The sequence below is a fragment of the Barbatula barbatula genome (assembly GCF_947034865.1).
Source record: "Barbatula barbatula genome assembly, chromosome: 23".
Lineage (NCBI taxonomy): Eukaryota > Metazoa > Chordata > Actinopteri > Cypriniformes > Nemacheilidae > Barbatula > Barbatula barbatula.
Window position 1 is genome coordinate 2,724,487 of NC_136786.1, and position 19,527 is coordinate 2,744,013.

At 38.6% G+C, this 19,527-nt stretch overlaps 2 protein-coding genes across 9 annotated transcripts; one reads left to right on the forward strand and one right to left on the reverse strand.

The window, feature by feature from the left end:
* The first annotated feature begins 261 nt into the window (after nucleotides 1–261).
* On the forward strand, nucleotides 262–6,110 carry cluap1 (clusterin associated protein 1). Of its 7 annotated transcripts, none has more exons than XM_079487570.1 (13): nucleotides 262–323; nucleotides 615–677; nucleotides 881–992; nucleotides 1,147–1,231; nucleotides 1,374–1,550; nucleotides 1,687–1,866; nucleotides 4,071–4,204; nucleotides 4,277–4,418; nucleotides 4,613–4,685; nucleotides 4,993–5,103; nucleotides 5,309–5,361; nucleotides 5,579–5,638; nucleotides 5,751–6,110. In XM_079487570.1, exons 2-13 carry the CDS (start codon nucleotides 656–658, stop codon nucleotides 5,937–5,939), a joined length of 1,338 nt encoding a protein of 445 aa, XP_079343696.1. In that variant the 5' UTR covers nucleotides 262–323; nucleotides 615–655; the 3' UTR covers nucleotides 5,940–6,110. The 7 variants fall into 7 exon arrangements, with proteins under 7 accessions (XP_079343696.1, XP_079343697.1, XP_079343698.1 ...); XM_079487571.1 differs by having other exon boundaries at nucleotides 267–528; XM_079487572.1 differs by having other exon boundaries at nucleotides 267–528; nucleotides 867–992; nucleotides 5,751–6,109.
* On the reverse strand, nucleotides 6,017–16,605 carry nlrc3 (NLR family, CARD domain containing 3). 2 transcript variants are annotated; one of them, XM_079487569.1, is made up of 19 exons: nucleotides 16,392–16,605; nucleotides 13,989–14,163; nucleotides 13,538–13,798; nucleotides 11,639–13,460; nucleotides 10,315–10,401; nucleotides 10,104–10,187; nucleotides 9,822–9,905; nucleotides 9,486–9,569; nucleotides 9,327–9,410; nucleotides 8,742–8,825; nucleotides 8,548–8,631; nucleotides 8,392–8,475; nucleotides 8,188–8,271; nucleotides 7,446–7,529; nucleotides 7,277–7,360; nucleotides 7,113–7,196; nucleotides 6,778–6,861; nucleotides 6,614–6,697; nucleotides 6,017–6,361 (listed from the first exon to the last, which is right to left on the reverse strand). In XM_079487569.1, exons 2-19 carry the CDS (start codon nucleotides 14,077–14,079, stop codon nucleotides 6,271–6,273), a joined length of 3,444 nt encoding a protein of 1,147 aa, XP_079343695.1. In that variant the 5' UTR covers nucleotides 14,080–14,163; nucleotides 16,392–16,605; the 3' UTR covers nucleotides 6,017–6,270. The 2 variants fall into 2 exon arrangements, with proteins under 2 accessions (XP_079343695.1, XP_079343694.1); XM_079487568.1 differs by lacking the exon at nucleotides 6,017–6,361 and having other exon boundaries at nucleotides 6,386–6,697.
* Nucleotides 16,606–19,527: the final 2,922 nt, after the last annotated feature.

Here is a 19,527-nt window from a genome sequence, read left to right on the forward strand (position 1 = left end):
TAATCACATCTTAAAAAATGAATTTAGTTTCAAATACATAATACATTTGTATTCAATATAAAGTATAATATTATTAGTCCACATTACGAATGACTGATTGCATTAACTTCATAAACATTTCATTCTGTTTTACAGTTTTCAAACATGTGTGTTATATTGACAATATTGTAACCACGTTACAATTATGTTTTCTAGGTTTTTTTTTAACAAACGCGAAGTTCAAATAAACGCGTTTTTATTTAGCCACGTAGTTTGACTTTCTCGGTACCCGTAGATGGCTTCGCTGCCATAGTGACGAATGCAGCTAGACGGTCGAGCTAAAGGCAAGAATATATCGGTTTACGTGCTTTATTATTGTTATTTGACGATTGTAGTTCTGCTATTATTATTAATAAACTATACTTAGACATACATTCGACAGCGAAGATGATGCTGATCAGAAGCCGAACCGTTAGCTGATATCATATTCGTCGTTTGTTGTCAATAGTAATCTTGCTCCAGAATATGCACATTTATGGATATAATTATGTATGTATTGATAAGGACCATTTATTTACGCTGTTGGTTTTATAATGAATTTAATTTAATCACTTTAATATTATCTTGTCTTGTAGGTGACAGTGTGTATACTTGATTAAAAGACAGGACAACAGTCATGTCTTTTAGAGATCTCAGAAGTAAGCCAAATATTTATATACATCTATTATGTACATTCTAACAATGCAGCAAATGCTAATTCCATGAAACACAAGATGGTCGATGTCCTTTTAATATGTTATCAATTTTTTTTAGCTGTGCACTGAATACTTGCCCTGTTGCATGAGATTTTTAAGTCTATAAAGTCATGTTTTTAAATTTATGTTGAGGTTTGCATATGTAGATTTTACAGAGATGATGAGAGCGCTTGGCTACCCCCGTCTCATCTCCATAGAGAACTTTAGAGTTCCAAACTTCCCTTTGGTGGCAGAAATTCTCATCTGGCTTGTCAAGAGGTGATGAATAATATTAACGTTAGTAAATGTGGCAATGTGTGTTTAAAAATGAAAAAATATGACAAAGAGACAAACAAAAAGGTAGTATTTGTAATTCAATTCAACTGCAAAATACATTTATTTAAAAAAATTATAAATACTTTTCTTCCTGCAGATACGAACCTCAGATGGAAATTCCAAGTGATTTTGACACAGAGTCAGACAGAGTGTTTTTCATCAAGGCTGTGGCTCAATTCATGGTATATTATAAATGTGTACAAATTGTTCATAGGATTATTTCCTACATGCATATTTACCTAACTTAACTCCTTGGAAGGAATTCATTTTGAAGCATAATTTATCAGATGTCAAAATCGCAGGACATTTTCTGTGTTTCTACAGGCGACCAAGGCTCACGTGAAGTTGAACCTTAAGCGTCTGTATCAAGCAGATGGATACTCTGTGAAAGAGATGCTGAAAATCACCAGCATTCTCTACAACGCAATGAAGACCAAAGAGAACGCTGTTGATCACAGCCAAGAGGAGAACAGCAAGTTCAAGTTTGATCTTGGGTCAAAGGTAAACGGGTTCAATTAATCAAATCATCCACATATGTTGACTTGTGCCATCCAATTATTCACAGTGTATATTTCTCTGTTCATTTTAATGTTTTATGAAAGTGTTGTTTTAGATGTTTTTTTGTGTTTGTGTGCAGATAGCGGATTTGAAGGTGGCACGTCAGCTGGGTTCTGAGATCACAGCGAAGGGTGCGACACTGTACGACCTTCTGGGGCATGAAGAGGACCTGAGAGAGAACAGGACAGCTGCCATTGCTCGACCCTTAGAAATCATGGAGACAGAGAGAGCCATGAGAGCAGCTGTGAAAGACGTCACGGTTTGTCATAAACAGGACAGAGGAGAAAGCTTAACGTGATAGTTCACCCAAAAATGAAAATTCTGTCATCATTTACTCACCCTCCTGTCATTTCAAACCTGTATAAATAAATCTTTTCTGACGAACACAGAGAAAGATATTTGTAAGAATGTTAGCAATTTTCAATTCTGTGACACCATTAACTGCCATAGTAGGTCAAAGGTTCCCCAGAACTGATAGTTTTCAACAGAACAAAATAAGATACAATGTTTTTTTCATCTATGGTAGTGGATGATGATATGCAGGACTGAAAATTGCTTACATTCCTAAAAATAACTTTCTTTGTGTTTAACAGAACGAAAACATTTATACAGGTTTGAAACAATCTGAGGGTGAGTAAATGATGACAGAATTAACATTTTTGAGTGAACTACCCCTTTCAGCTTGTGCACAAAAAACTCTTTATTTAAAAAGAATCCTGTTTCCCGGAATCTTTTTAGGCATTATAACATAATTAGGGCCCGAGCAAGAAAGAGCAAGCCACCGGCTTGTTTCTGTGTTGTTTATTATTCTTCTTCTTCCGAATCCGCTTTGATTGCTGATTTGAGGGCCTAAACATGCTCTAAAACTCACAATACGTTGCGCGCGCATCAGACGTTGCAGAAATTTACGTCTGATATGGGTTTTAAAACTAGGCGTGGCAAAATGGCTCTCTAGCCCCACCTAGAACTGCCCAGACCGCTACGCAAAACGTACATGCACCAAACTTGGTAGACACATGTAACACCCCGGATCATGAAGAAAAGCCTCTTGGAGCATATCTCTAAACCGAACAGGAAATCCGTAATTTAAAATTTTCTGTCTAATTTTGCAATATTTCTAAAATTCAAGCTGTCGTACTTTGACGAACTCCTCCCAGAGTTTTTATCCGATCGACATCATATTCATGTCATTCTCATCTTAAGGCCTTTGCGACGCTAAATTGCGGACATCTAAATTTTTCATGGGGAATCGTGACCCTGGCGGCCTCCCAAAGTTTGGCGTTTCGCCATGAACAGGAAGTTGATTTAACTCAGGCATTCAATGTCCTACAGGCCACAGACTTCACACATTTGTTCAAAGTCCTGGCCTGAATACATCTACATGGCATCTACATCTACATTCAGATACAGTTATAGCGCCACCTGCAGGAATCAGGAAATGGCATGTTTTATACAGTTTTTCAATGCTCATAGAGATTCAAACAGGAAGTTGATGTAACTCAGGCATTCAATGTCCTACAGGCCACAGACTTCATACATTTGTTCAAAGTCCTGGCCTGAATACATCTACATAGTAATATTCCAATACAGTTATAGCGCCACCAGCTGGCAACAGGAAATATGACACGTAAAAATAAATAACAAATACTACAGTAATTCGCCATCATTAATTGTATCACCATCATTTTCTTTTTTCTCTACATGGCAATATCCAGATACAGTTATAGCGCCACCTGCAGGAAACAGGAAATGGCATGTTTTTAACTGCTCATACAGATTCAAACTGGTCAGCCTCATATTTGAACAGTATAGCCAGTGTGATCTTCAGACCTTTGTGATGGAACATTAAAATCTACATTGTACATTGACTTTCTTTGAGGGGCGTGTCCGTGGTGGCCTGAAAAAGTTTGATGTTTCGCCATGAAAGATGAAGCTACAGTAACTCAGGCACACGATATCCGACCGGCTTCAAACTTCACGTGTTCGATGAAAGTCCTTGCCTGAACGCATACCCATGTCAGTGTTCACCAATAGTCATAGCGCCACCAGCTGGCAATGGGAAATATGGCACCGAAAAACCTCTAATGTAACTCCCTGTATGCACGTTGCCCACCGTTCACCGTTCCTGATGCCGACGGGTGGTGATGGCACATGGTTGCGGTGCATGCACGAGGGCCTGCACATCGCTGCTCGCAGCTTTAATATTATAATTGTGATTATATATAATTATATTATAATTGAACAAAAATAACAAAATAAAGCACAATTGTCCTATTAATGTTTTATAAAGGTATGTTATGTTACATGGCTACTCAAAAACGTTTTTGCTGCATTCATCAAATAACGTACATGATTTATTTATGAAGAAAGAGAAACAGAAGAAAGTGGAACGTCGTTGTTGGGTTGTGATGCTTTTTAGGATCTTGTGTACTGAATGTGTTTGTACTGTGTGTGTTTGTTTAGGAAAGCATCCAGATGACTAAAGATCTGCTTTATAATGTGTCGTCTGATGAGGCGAGTCTCGAAGCCAAAATCGAAAAAAAGAAACAGGACTTGGAGAGAAACCAGAAACGTTTACAAACTCTACAGAGCGTGCGGTGAGTCAGACACATGTAAGCATTAGCACACAAACTGTTTGAAATCTTCTCTGATGCTGTTTTGATGTGCAGTCCAGCATTTATGGATGAATACGAGAGGATTGAGGAGGAATTGGAGAAGCAGTACCAGACGTATGTGGAAAAGTTTAGAAACCTGAGCTTTCTGGAGCAACAGCTGGACAACTATCACAGAGCCGAGCAGGAACGGTTTGAGGTACGTTAATCAGACATTTCAAAGCAAAGATGCCTCTCAAATGAGTCTGATACTCAATCGGCAAAACTGACATTCATTTGGCTAAGTTGAAGTGACAAAAGTCTGTTCAAATCTGCAGTGTTTGTGAATTTAGCTTGAATATTGTAGAGAGTTTTAGGATTATAGAGTTATTGGTAATATTTCTGTTTTTTTAGGACGCAGAAATGACAATGAAAATTAGACAAAACAAATTAAAAGAGGAGGAGAAAAGGCTCATGAGGAGCGGAGGTGAGTCTCACACAAAGCTGTCTGAACCAGAACAAAACTTGAAATAAACAGACAACTTATACAGTAGGAATAACAATTATATAGAAATAGGGAATATATATGTAAGATATGAACATAAATGTAAATATATTATTATAAAAATATCTGCTTTGCAACACAGAGAAAATTGCTGTATAGAAATAAACATATAAATATACCTCTTAATAAAACAAAACCTTATATATACATGTAGAAATTTCTCCAAACATCTGCAAACAATTTTGTGTAGTGAAATGAATATACACACCTGAACATTTGACCTCTGCAGCAGGAGATGAAGACTCAGATGTTGACATCCCAGAAGATGAAGGATCCGACAGCGACATAGATGACGGACAGCAGACTAGGCCACACCTCACACGTCACGCCCATTTATCAGGTGATGGATACATTTAAATCTGGTTTTAAGAATCCTTTTAAATTAAAAACTTTTGGAATATAGTTTTAGGAAGCTGTAAACAAAGACCTACCAATATTCACACTTTCTGAAAGAATCATTTCATCATCGGTAGCACCAACATTTAAAAAACAGTTTTTTAAATTGTATTCTATAATATACTCACATTCATGTGATTTTGTTCAAGGTCGAGGTGGCACCCGATTCATTGGCAGTATGAGAGGAGGAGATAGTGAGGAGGTGAGCTCAGAAACAAATATAGAATAAAAAACACTATTTCAACTATACGTGTCTATACAGCTATCCAGTATTATTTTCCACTTCCCTCTCTACGAACCTCTACGTCTCTTTTGGAATCAACTTTTTTTTTCTTACTGTTATAACACCACCAGACTCACTTCATTTCTCCTTTAATCATTCCATTTCTCTTTCTTTTCATCTGCACTCGCTCTTCAAGCCCAGAACAAAGGAACACATCCGTCTCTCCGGCAGCAGCCGGAAGCAAGAGAGACGAAAGGTTGTCTGTTTGTGTGTAAATTAGGGATTTTGCTAGAGCCCTGTTTCAATTCCCCTCCACTGAGATGTGTGTGTGTTCTGTTATATTATTCACGACCTGCTTTGATTTGCAGTCTGAGGACAGTGAGATTGATGTGGACGATGATGATGATGATGGTGAGGAAGAAGATGAGGACGAAGAGGAAGAAAATGAGGATCTTGATGAGGATAATGACAGTCTGGAAGGTTCATCTGCCAAACCTGGACGACCAAACCGATCACTGCACCCTCAGATCCTCGAGGAGAGCGATAATGATTTTTAATTTATGACTCACGTGTTGAATTGTATGTAAGAGCTTCTGTCTTGAAAACATTTAACTGGACGTGCAGCAGAAATTTTGTTATTGTGTTTTATTGTGGTAATATTTCTGTCAGTACGGTTTAATGATATACACTTTTATTAGATATAATAAATATTTACATTAATCCCATGTAAAAAGGCTGAATCATATTTTCTCCCAAAATTAAAAAGAAAATAACATAAAATGATATTTAATGTAATGCAAACAAAAGAAGATTGTTTTACTTAAACTGTAAAATACTTCAATTGCAAAAGTTTTGTATTGACACAATATGGTGGTGAGAGCATGCATGCTAGATGTCCACCACACAATCTGGCGCTCCAGCTCTGATAGCATCCGAGACCACCTTTGCCCCCGACTCACCAATGCCATTACCCTGAAGACTAAAGCACAAATAAAACGTGTTAACACATCACAGAAAAATATCAACCCCAGTCACACTACACAAGTCTGCAGTTCAAAATTGAAACTACACATTCTCTTAACATACTATTTGAGGTAACTTTAGACTGACACTTAGTGTGGCAAAGTGTCAAACGTTTACCACACATGCCATGCAATCTAGTGACACACTGTGATTGAACCTGTCACACACATACGGTGGTTCAAACACAGACGCACAAATACACACTGACTTGATGTAAGTGAGTTGATGGTTTCCTCTAAGTGCCGTTGCGATAAATATCGCTCCATCCATTCCTAAAGAATTCTCCTGTAGACTACAAACACACTTTTGTAAGACATCAAGCTTTCAGGTGGTGAAAGATCTGTTTGAGACACGTGGTGTCTGAAAACATACTTTAAACTTCTCAAACTCCTGTTGATCTTCAGAGAGCTGGAAAACGCCTTGGCTCCTTCCATTCCGATAGAGTTCCCACGAAGACTAACACATCACAGCAGATACAAGGATCAGTCGTGATTCTTGTGTTTTTTAGTTTCAGAAAACATGTGCAGCTGAACGAAAAGTTTGCTTTCCCTAATCCAAATTAAGTTTAAGTGTTTCCAGAAGACAACTTGGAGAGATTTATTTATTTATTAACACTACGGGACCAAATGCAAATATAATCAAGAATGTTTTGCTTTTAAATCAAGAAAATGTTTGGGGAAGAGGAGTGTCCAAACGTGGAAACTTACTCTAGTGTGTGTAGACTTTCATTGACCACCAGAGCATCGGCCAGAGCCACAGCTCCTGCTTTACCCGCTGACACACCCTGAAGACTACACACACACACACACACAAAGTCAGACGCGTGCAGTTTTCGACTTGAAATCCTGAAGAAAAGTCACATCAGACTCACCAGAGCACATTGAGAGAAGAGTTTGTCTTTAAAGCAGAGGCCAGAGAAATAACACCACAATCACCCAGAGCGTTTTCCTGCAGACTGTCCACGCACACACACGCGATTATACAGCTTTATATTTATGAATATTTACAAGTTTAATGAATCAGGGTGAAGATGATCTTACTCCAGAAGTTGAATACAGCTGTTGCTCATGAGAGACTCAGACAGGGCTTTTGCTGCTCCGGCTTTCATAAAGTTCCACTGGAGACTGAAACACACACACACACAAACACGCACACACACATCTTCAATCATGATGTGTCATGCTTTAAACTTCTAGATGATACATCATTTCAAAGGAACACCGGCTATGTCAGTGTGATAGAATGAATGACATCACATCCCGACTATCACAGCCACAAAGTTCATCTTTCAGTTTTATTATTAGTCAGTTGTTTCATAGGTGACGTGTTGCCATAACAAAGGAAAATGACAGATGACATCTATTTAATATCTATTTAATATAATTCAATTAAATATAGAGCAAATGGAAATGTTTGCTAATGTCTCATCTGTGTGTTAGATACTGTATGTGTCTTAGAGAAAAAGAGTCTCCATTAGAGTTTCAACAATTTCTCAAACTGAGCTCAGATCTGTCAAGTCTGCAACCATAAATCAAGATCTCAATATGAACTTAAACATTTCTCATAAAATGTATCTAAATACATTATTTTACCTTTACAATCTACATTCATTTTACACCTCTAGACATGGATTTCAACTTATTTGTTTTTGCTTTACTTGTCCAAAGGAGAAATATCTGAGACTACGTTCATGCGTAAACAACTGAGAACTCAATGAAATCCCTTGAGAAATGAAAGAGCAACTATCCGAGCAATGCAAATTTTCCTCTGAGTTTTACTCACTGTAAGGATGTGATTGATCTGTTCAGTTTCACGGCTTCAGCAATGGCCGTAACTCCCTCATCATGAAGAAGATTAGCGGTCAGACTTTAACACAAACAGACAAAACAATTGTACAATGACTTGCACGTTTTTTGTATTGTGAGACTAACACATGCTCAACGGCTGACACACAGCATATACAGTTAAATGCTTTGTGCTACTCACTCAAGTTCTTTGAGACAGGTGTTGACTTTTAAAGCATTGGCGATGTCTTTGGCACCAGCGACTCCAATGGAGTTCTCCCTCAGACTATCACAAAAAATATTTCAGCTTGTGCAGGTGGAAAATGTGATAATTAACATTATGCAGACATGGACATACTTTAAACTGCTGAGGGCTCGGTTTGACTGGAGAGCGAGTGAGAGAGATTTAATTCCTCGATCACTAACTGAGCTGCTCTGAAGACTGAAACACAAATAGAAGTTCACATAAACATTATTATTCTGACATCGATGTAATAAGCATTGTTCTTTAATTACACAGAGCAAAGGATATTTGGTTTAGGAGTGTTTTACCTGAGTGTGTGGAGAATGTGATTGACCTTAAGAGCTTGAGCCAAGACCACCATTCCCACATCACCTAACTGATTACTAGACATACTGTCAAAACATACAATAAACATATAAAAACTCAATGAATGGAACTGTAATAAACATCAAAGATGAGTGATTATAATACGGTTTGATTTGTCTGTTTTTGTAACTATGTATAAACCACTACGAAAGACGTAGACAACGCTTGTCTCATGCTGGTCCAGGAGAACTTCCTGTTTCTGTTTTTTACACAAACGTTTGATCAGAATGCAACCAACAGAACGTTTTTTTTTTAAATCAATAGTTTATGTGTATAATTATGTATCCAAGATTTAAAAAATAAAATAATAAAACTGGAAGTTCTTTTGGGCCAGTGTTTACATCTTGCGAAGTGGTCTTTACACACACACACACACACACACACACACACACACACACGCCCGCACACGCACACGCACACGCACACGCACACGCACACACACACACACACACACACACACACACACACACACACACACACACACACACACACACACACACACACACACACACACACACTACTCTTACTTCAGATCCTGTAGCGTTTGATTCTTTACAAGTGCCTCTGCGATTCTCTTCACTCCATCTGGTCCGATACTGTTCTTGTGAAGACTGTAACACATGAAGATTTGTGTTTATGTCAGAAGCTGTGTTTATGACACAGATAACACACACAGAGAGACTCACTTGAGCGTGGTGAGCTTTCGGTTTGATTGAAGAACATCTGCCAGCGCTCGAGCACCCTCATCCTCTATGTGGTTACTTTGCAGACTAAAAACAGATGCACACAAAGCCAACGACATGCGCAAACACAATCAAAGCACAATCAAATTAAACACAATAGAAATCAAACTGAATTTTGTCACATTGTCATTTTATATTTATGAGCAATTCTATTCTACATGAACAAAATATAAAAACGACATGTTTTAATATCGTAAACACTTTACAGGTTGATATTCCTTGCACTTTTAATACATTACAGCTTACATTTTTTACAGTTGAAATGTTTTTAAAACTCACTTGACTGACACCAGAAACTGGTTAATTTTTAGAGCTTCACACAATGTCTTTGCTCCCTTAGAGCCAATGTTGTTGCCACGGAGACTATGAGAAAAAAAGATTTATTTCATTTTATTTAAAACACACGATTAAATGTGGATTATAATTTAGATTATTATTTAGATTATAACGATAAAAGACTCAAATTCATGCTTTATATTACATTATCAAACACTTATGCAACCATACAACAACTGCAGGTACAAAATCTGCTTGAGTGTTTGTAAAAAACTGGTGACTGACTCAAGAACTGTGAGGGTTCGGTTGACCAGCAGAGCCCTACTGAGAGGTTTGACTCCTTTACTGCTGATGGAGTTATCAGCCAAACTACAGAAGAGAGAGAAAGAGGATGTGAGGAAAGGTTTTAGTGTAGAATTGTGCTACAGACAATATCATTTATTTAATGATATTAATATCAAAACAATTCACATTTAAAACATTTGTCTGTGGGTACCTAAGGGTCTGAATATGACACTCTTTAGCGCTCAGGAGACTTCCCAACAACTCCATTGCATCTTCTTTAAATACATTGTTTTCCATCCTGTAACACACAGACAATAATATTTCCTCAGCTAAAAAGCAATACTCTACATTTGTTTGGTGCACAATAGGGGCCAAAACATTTCGTCATAATTTCCGTTGTGACATTCAAAAGTGCCCCGGAACGGTTTGCTTTCCTAAATTTTTCAAAATATCTTCTTTTGTGTTCAACGGAACAAAGCTATTCCTACTAAGTTAGTCAATGGTGGCAAAGAACTGTTTGGTTACAAGCATTCTTCCAAATATATTTCTCGGTGTTCATCAGAAAAAAATAATTTACACCGATTTGGAACAACTTGAGGGTTAGGAAATGATGACAGAATTTTTATTTGTAGGTGAATTCTTCCTTCAAGGGGTCATATGGCACGAATACGTGTTCTCTGTGTCTTTGGTGTGTTATAAGTTGTCACTGAATGTATTAGACATAAAATTGCAAAGATGTAAGTGTCGGAACAAAAGATGCATTTTATCTAAAAGCGAATGCTCACCCAGACATGCTTGAAACGCCTCATGCAACCACACCCCCACGAATGTACGTCATTTTGTGGTATGACTTGACTAAGACTGCCCAAATGTATACGCAAGTAAGGTGGGCGTACTTGTAAATCCCATTGTATCGATACCACCGCATTTATTTTCGAAAAGAAAGCTTATTTTTTTTACCTTCCAGAAGATGAGAAAACTAAAAACGAATGGTTACATTTTATTTACAGAACAGTACAATCCGAATATTCAAGTGTGTGCAGCGCATTTCACAGATGATTGCTTCACGAACCTGGAAGAGATCGCAATGGCAAAGTTGATGTATCGGCTTGATCAACTTCATTTTCCAGATCAAATTTTGAATCGAATTTATACAAGGAAGTACCGATGACATTTTATCACCTGTCAGTACAAATACCTGATGTTGCGAATATGGCAAGAGGCGTTACATTTCCGTCACACACTTTCAGTATTCAACCAATCACTACACACTGGTTAACTGGCCAATCAAAGCACACCTCTCTTTTCAGAGCGATGAGCAAAGAGGAGATTACATACATGCCCGGTATATGGAAAATACAGTGTTTTTAACCTTAAATCGTGTATACACATTGCATTACATATAAAACAAATGATAATATTCGTTTTAACCGTGTTATTTCACCCCTGTAAGGGATGTTACTATATTTTGCTGCTGGTTTTTGCAGTTTTGTGATGATTCTAGTGGTGGTTTACACTGTGCATGTGTGTTTTACCTCAGCTTACTGCAGTACAAGAGCTGTGGGAGAAGCCTCTTCAGTGATGTGGAGTCTAAACAGTTAGACAGTTGTGTCTCTTCTATACACGTTTCTGATACCTGCAACAAGTATGCAAGCACCGCACAAACCCCGCCCTTCAGTTTCCCCCGCAGGCTGCAGCTAATAAGATCCTCCTCCACAGACCTTAGCCATTCTCCCTGCTGCAACTCTGCTAGACATGTAACCATAGTGACACTGCGCATGCTGACTGCGTCACCTCCGGATGCCGTCACCGTACTCTGAAGCAAGGTTGTTGCCGTTGTGCGTTGGGTCACCTGCTCCTCACGGCCAACGCCCAGAGCGCTGCCCAACAACTCGCTTGTCGTGGCAGACAAGAGTCCTGACAAGAATCGCATGAACAGGTCAAGGTTGCCCTGTGTGGCAGCATCTGATTGGTTGGTTTTTTGCAGCGCAGCACGGTAGTGGCTGTGGAACCCGATACGTGGCCAGGAAACGCTGCTTTCTGAAAACAGATCGAACATTCCACGCCTCGATGAAACATAGTAGAACAACGCTCCCAGGTATTCCTGCACGGATGTGTGCGTGAACTGCCAGGCCACAGCGTCTGATGACCAGCTTTGCTTACGATGGAAAACTCTGTAAGCGAGAGTCCTGACCTGAGAGGGTGCATCAACACCGTAAGTTCGCAATTCAGTGTCACTGAACGTGTAGCGTCGACGCAACAGGTTGTAAAATGCCAGACGGCCTAGAGTGCTCAGCGGCTTTCTGACAGCTCCACCGATTGAATTTGATGTAGAGAGTTGTGGCCAGCAGTAGTGAGCGTACACTTCGGTTAGCGTTCGAGGAAGGGACGTTGTGTCTGCGTCAGAAACCTTCAGAAGGCGAGACAGCGTTGTTATTACAATGTGGCACACAGTGGGCACGGAACACAAAATGAGCAATGGTTTCTGGGAATTCAGGTAAGCCCACACTAGAGAGGAGACGTCCACGGGTACATACGTGTTAGAATTGCTTTGACTCGACGTTCTTGATGTTGAGTTATCTAGCGGTAAAGTGTACACATCCAAAGTGTTTGTGTTACAGTGATTAATATAATCCTGTATTTGCACTCGCGACAGAGGCGGGACCTCTGTCACCCGATCGACCAATCCCGCAGGCACTTTCGCCCCAACACCAGGTCTTGACAACAACCAAAGTGCTGCCCCTGGCAACAGGTTTCCCCGGACAATATTCGTAATGAGTTCCGACACTGGAACTTCCCGACGAGGGTCGCTAGTGGGTGGAGCGTCTGAAAAGTCAAGGGGCTGGCGGAACTCTTCCAATCCGTCAAAAATGAGCAAAACTTTGCAGGCTTCGTTATAAAGAATTATGTCAGTGTTTTCATATGGAACAAACAACCGCAGCAGCCTCTCCACAGACAGGCGATCGAAACTACTCAACTCCCAACATGCAATGGGGATCGCGAGACTGATCTCTGTGTAGATTTGCCCACTGCTCCAGAGGCGGACGAAACGATGGACCAGTCGGCTCTTCCCACTACCGGCCACGCCCACTGTCAGTGTCACGCGTGGGGCAGTGCTGACCCTTGTCAAAGGTGCGATCAGCTTGTCCAATCCCAGTCCTCGGCCGTGAAGAGGCCCCGCCCCTCGGTTGATGGACACCTGTACGAGGTCATGCTCTCGCTGCTGTAGGTCAGACACGCACTCTATGAGCAGGAGACCGCAACTGTGCGAGGTTCCAACAGTTTGGTGGGAGGAATTCTCATTTTTTTCTCTAAGTCGCTGAAGGAGAACATCTTTATGCTGACGAACCACAGAGTCTGAGGAGAGGAAGAGAGAGAGAGGGTCAATTCATCGAGAAATTACAAACACATTCAACCTCAACCCCTATACATACCATGTACACTTATGAGTTTATATTCAATTGGATGTGAACTTTGAAGATATGCCTGAAGGGCGGCGCCATTGGGATCAGACGCAGACAGAACTTCAACCAATAAATGTACTTTTTCCTTCAGAGAGCTCACTTCCTGGATAAGCCCCGCCTCCTGAGCGTTGATCTGATCTGCTTTTCTCAAACAATGGACCACGTTTACTAAAATGGAGGTGGACAGAAACCTCTGCAGCAACATCCGGTGACTCTGTAACCAACCAGGATCTAAAGACAAACACATTATAAACAATAAGTCTGTCGTCCAAGATACATTTGAAAATGTGTTTTAATGTATACATTTAGTTAATCCTGGCCATTGATCATTCAACAGTCCAACACATTACACAAGGATCTAAAAAAGCAAACCATCACAAAGAATACAAAGTCAATGGATTGAGTGGTTGTGAATCCGTACCATCCATATTTTTTCTTGTCTCTTGTTTTGCATTGGACTTCAAATCCAGGTAGCAGTAATCCTGCCAGGGAATTTGGGAATGCCTCTCCATCCCAGATCAAGCTAGGAAAGCACATCCAGTTGTGTGTGCCGGCTGTCGGAGCATCAGTGCCATTCAGACATTGAATCCATTTCTCTGAAAAAGACATCACACAAAAAAAATAACTTAAAGAGACCAAAACCAACAGCACGTGGCTTGGATGAACCAATGGCATCATCATATTTCAAATAAGTATTTTTGTATATCAACTGTGTTCCGTACATTTCTTTTTTCATTCAGTATCAATGATTGTGTGGTGATTATGGCCTTGACACACACAGCCCTTTGCACTTTGTATGCACTTTCTCTATAAGGGGTCTAGACACATTCCAGCTCACATTAGTTCTATAGAACACAGATATGAACTCGGATGTGACATCACTGAACCTCATAAGCCACATAAACCAACAAACACAGAGTTACCATGGCTACAACACGAAAGCTGTTTCAGACAGGCTAACGGACGAGAGGTGGTGATGCTTGATAAATTATTGGAAAATGTCTGATCCTATCAAAATAAGCATACTTGGACGTATCTTGAAATCAATACCATGATACCTGAATTTCAGTGGCATTGTAGCCTATATGTAAACATAGTTAAAGTACCAACACTTCTTAAAAGATATGATTAAAAATCTTAAAAGATATTCCACCGATTCCCTATAAACACCATATTTTTCTTGAAAAGAGAGTTAGAAATGACAGTGTCTTAAACTATTTTCATGGCAGACAGCGAGAAGAAACAGAAGAGTCAGCAGATGTGTTTGCTTTTGCAGACATCATCTGGTGTGCAGAAACATCTGAGGTTAATGCACAGAGAACCGAAGAGCAAACAAAAAAGCTGACAATTGACAATTAGGTTAAAGAGTTACATGCCAAACTAGAGGATGTGAAGATTGACACATTCACACAGAAATATCCCACACAAAATATCTGCTTCATCAAGGACATCAAAGGACACCATCAGTCCTACTGAGTTAAAAGCAAAACCTCCTGTTGTTTTAGTCAGAAGAATTAAATTAGGGATTAAGTCTTTTGGAATGATATATAGAAGAACTAAAGGGATACACTTATAGAGATGCTCTTATGGAGAGACTTAGAACAGCACTTACAGACAGGATCTTATAAAGAGACACTTACAGAGATGCTCTTATAGAGATGTTATAGAGAGGATCTCATAGAAAGCACATATGGGGAGAGAGACTTATAGAACAGCACGTATAGACAAGCTCTTATCAAGATAAGATACTTTCTAAGTCAAAAAGCCAATTTAGACTTCACTAGAAAAACAAAAATGTAGAATTATATAAAGCAGAAGTGTGTCAATGATTATTCCTTCAAAGGTAAAGAACATTTAGGTTAAATGTTAGCTTGACCGTCACCCCACCATTTTTTTAATATTAATTTCATTATTTATAATTAAATTGTCATACCAATAAAATGTCTACCATGTAATTTATTAGTATTTCCCCTTATTGTATTCTGTTTTTCTAAACACCCCTTGTCCTTTCTCACGCTGTGTTCACGAAATTTGGATTTTGTCTTTGAGCAGTAAAAATGTCTGTTCTATTCTGTGTAGCCTACTTAGCATTTCATATAAACAAAAAACGAACGTGCTATTCACCAAACAGGTAGAAATACCACATTTACCACACTTATTATTTTCTTTCTTCTGTAGAACACAAAAGAAGATATTTTGAAGAATGTTGGCGACCAAACACTCTGACACACATTAACTTCCGTTGTATAGACCCAAAACCACTGAGACATTTCTCTTAAAATCTTCTCTTGTGTTCCACTGAATCTTATACAGGTTTGAAACAACATGAGTCTTTAGACTTGAGTTTTCATGAAAGACATGAGTTTTTATTTTTTTCGTGAACTATCGCTTGAAGGACTCTTATAAGTCTTTTGGCATACGCCTCTCAATTATAATGTGGAGCCCAGAAGTTTTAACACAATATTTCTTTAAGAAAATAAGCAGGTTTTAGAATTGAGATACATTCTATATAATTTAACAAAGAAATTATGTAAAAGACAGAAACTGCACAATTACGGTCACTAATCAAATGTAGAGCAATTTAAACATAAAAATGCCCTCTAAAATGAATGAGGCCATACCAAATACTAAATCTGAAATTAATTTTCATTTAATGTTTCATTTAAACTGAGATACTATATAAACATTGAAATAAATAGAAAATAAAGCAAAATAGACGCACTGAACTAGTAAATTCAGCATTTTAGACTGCGCTGTAATGAAATTTTAACTTATGTTCAGACAGTTTCGCTGACAGAACACAAATACACATCAGGTTACTCACAGTTGATCTGGTGTCTTTAAGCAGGTCGTTGATCTTTAGATATGGATTCTATGATCACAGGGACTCGATCACACAGTTGTGTTTGGAGAACAGGACCTTATACTGTAATTGAAATGCTTCAGCTCATCTTTACCCTGCTGCCACACTTCAGTTTTTAAAATTTCTCTGTTTGACTCTGTCTGTCACACTATCTCTCTTCTCGTGTCTTTCCCTCTCTTTCATTTCTTCCTGTCACACCTCCATCACTTCCTGTGCTGCTGGCCACAGATGCACTTTTAAAATTTAGCATCATCTCCGACGTGCTGTCATTGTGTGCACAAACCACACACGCACACACACACAATTCCACAGCTTCAATTTACATCAAGCAATGGATGGATTACAGAGGTGTATATGATGAATACAAATTTACATTTAGGCATTTGAACAGAGTTTTTATTCAAAGCGACATACACTGCATTCTACTATACAATTGTTTCTGAGTATGTGCAATCCCTGGGATCTAACCCATGACTTCGGTGTTGCTAGTGCCATGCACTAACCATTGATGTAAAGGAAAGTTGTTATTTAAGGATCTGTTAGTGTTTTTAAAAGATGGCGTCTGATATAAACAGGACAGGATGTGCACATGAAGGAACAGGAACAAAGAGAGTGAAAGATAGAGACAGCTTTCTTTAGAAAAGCTATAAATACTGAAGAGTGAGAGTTCATCTTGAAGACAATTGGAAGCTTTCAATATATATATATATATATATATATATATATACGTACATGTAAATAATGTAAAAACCGTCACATTCATGATGGTAATGCACAACAAATATTACCAGACAGTCTTTTATTTTGATTGTATTTTACAAAATTTACAAATCAACAAAGAACAAGAAACAACTGACAATTCAAAATAACATTTCTCTAAAAGATAAAAACTTAAACCAAATGATAGAACACATACCAAACTTATTTCTGCTCTGGCAAAGACATAGAACAGCCTTTCACGCTGACCCTTTATTTCCTGTGCTTTTTCTGTTTTGTCTAGACTTCTCACTGCAGGCCAAGTGTGCAAGCTCTGGCTAAACCCTGCAATTCAAAGTCACTAAGATAACCAGTCTACGAGTAAAACTACTGACAATGGAAACAGATGAGCCTGACAAACCTAATAAAAATTATTCACTGATATCGTTCTGTGGACTCTCTTCCAAAACATCGATCTGATAAGCCTGAGAACTACTCACAACAACTTCAAAGTACAGATGACACCTCAAAGTCAATCTGTAAACAAACAAAAGCAGTGCGATACAGTGAAAGGTTGAGTTTGATGCTCTGAACAAAATATATTGCATATCTTAAAATATTTTGCATATTTTATTAATTTTGTTGATTCCTGAAGACAATGATTTGCAAAGGTTTAAGTTATTAAGTTGGAAAAGTAATTTGAATTGTGTTATCTATAACATTGTGCGTGTGTTACGCCGCTCGGCCGAGCACTAAGGGAAATTTCACAGGTAAAAAAACATTTTCCCATGTATTACTCATCCTCAAGGCATCCAGCTTGTTTTTCTGGCAAATGTTGCAGGCGTGTCGTATTGTGCATTGTTCCGAAACAGCTTTACAGGAGAATATAAGAAAAAACGAAACACAAAAAAGGTAAAACACAGCACAGTACATGGTGTTTATACACATATCATTCACTAGAAAAATTAACTTGTTATATCTAATAAATGCAGTTTCCCAGTGGTTTATTTAGCATATTTTGCATGAAGTGAATGCTTGGCTAAAAAGATGTGTCTTTAGTCTAGATTTAAACTGGGCGAGTGTGTCTGATCCTCGAACAGTGTTGGGAAGGTTATTCCAGAGTTTAGGTATGAGAAAGCTCGACCCCCTTTGGTGGATTTAGTTATTCTAGGTGTTATCAAAAGTCCTGGATTTTGAGATCTTAGAGAGTGTTATGGGTTGTAGTATGATAGAAGCTCTGTTGGGCTAAACCGTTTAAAGCTTTAAGTGATTAAAAGAACTTTAAAGTCAATACGATTAATAATAATGGGTTTAATTAATAAAATTGGGGTTATGTGTCATGAGCGTGGGGTGAGACACGGACAGAGGGCCCAGGTGCAGACAGCGGGTAAGGGGTTGTATAAAACAAACACCCGCGAGGGGGAAAACATAACAAAACATGGAAATATAATAACAAGACAGAACTAAGCCTAACTACACTGAAACAAAACTTAAATTAACTTTTGACAAACTACACATGACTAAACTGACAAGCATAAGAACTCAGCACACAACCACAATGAACCAGCACAAGACAGAAGACACAAGGGAATTAAATAAGGGACCAAATCAAGAGGGGAACAGGTGTAGGGCATGAATCAATAACGAGGTAACGAGAGGATGGGAACAGACATGGAGATAGTGTATGGAAGGCCATAAGAGCCATAACTGCCTCTCTCCACACAAAACATGAGACTCTGTCAAGTTCCTGCCACCAAACCAAGAGAAATATGACATGATGCGGCAGAATCATGACATTATGTGATCGTATTTTCTGGACCTCGTTAGACCTCTGAAATATTTTGTTTACGTGTCTTTGGTCCGATAAGTAATATTTCTGTTTTATTAGAATTTAGAATTATTTAAAAGAAGGAAATTACAAGTCATCCAATGATTTATATATTCGATGCACTCTGCCAATTTGGATAGCTGGGAGGAATCACCTGGTCTTGATGAGATACATGACTGAGTATCATCTGCATAGCAGTGGAAGCTAACTCCATGTTTTACATAAATGTTTCCAATGGGCAGCATGTATATGGAGAATAGCAAGGATCCTAGATCCAATCCCTGAGGAAATCCATAATTTACTTGCGTTGACATCTTTGATGATTCCCAATTTAAATGGACAAAATGATGTCTGTCCGATTCCCAATTTAATTGGACAAATTGATGTCTGTCTGATAAGTAAGATCTGAACTGTTGTAGTGCCTGTCCATCAATACCGGTATAATCGTGCAAGCAATCTAGAAGTATGTTATGGTCTACACTATCGAACGCAACACTAAGGTCAAGCAGGACTACGAGTGAGAAGTAACCTTTATCTGATGCTATAAGCAGGTCGTTTGTAATTTTTCAGTAC

Excerpts from the sequence above, each read along its gene's own strand:
- cluap1 (XM_079487570.1), top strand. The coding sequence starts at position 656 with ATGTCTTTTAGAGATCTCAGAA. Across the intron at positions 1,867-4,070 it reads CAGCTGTGAAAGACGTCACG|GAAAGCATCCAGATGACTAA; the intron begins GTTTGTCATAAA and ends GTGTTTGTTTAG. Across the intron at positions 4,686-4,992 it reads AAGGCTCATGAGGAGCGGAG|CAGGAGATGAAGACTCAGAT; the intron begins GTGAGTCTCACA and ends TGACCTCTGCAG.
- nlrc3 (XM_079487568.1), bottom strand. The coding sequence starts at position 14,079 with ATGGAGAGGCATTCCCAAATTCCCTGGCAGGATTACTGCTACCTGGAT. Across the intron at positions 9,570-9,821 it reads CAGTTTCTGGTGTCAGTCAA|TCTGCAAAGTAACCACATAG; the intron begins GTGAGTTTTAAA and ends ATCTGTTTTTAG. Across the intron at positions 9,411-9,485 it reads CGAAAGCTCACCACGCTCAA|TCTTCACAAGAACAGTATCG; the intron begins GTGAGTCTCTCT and ends CATGTGTTACAG.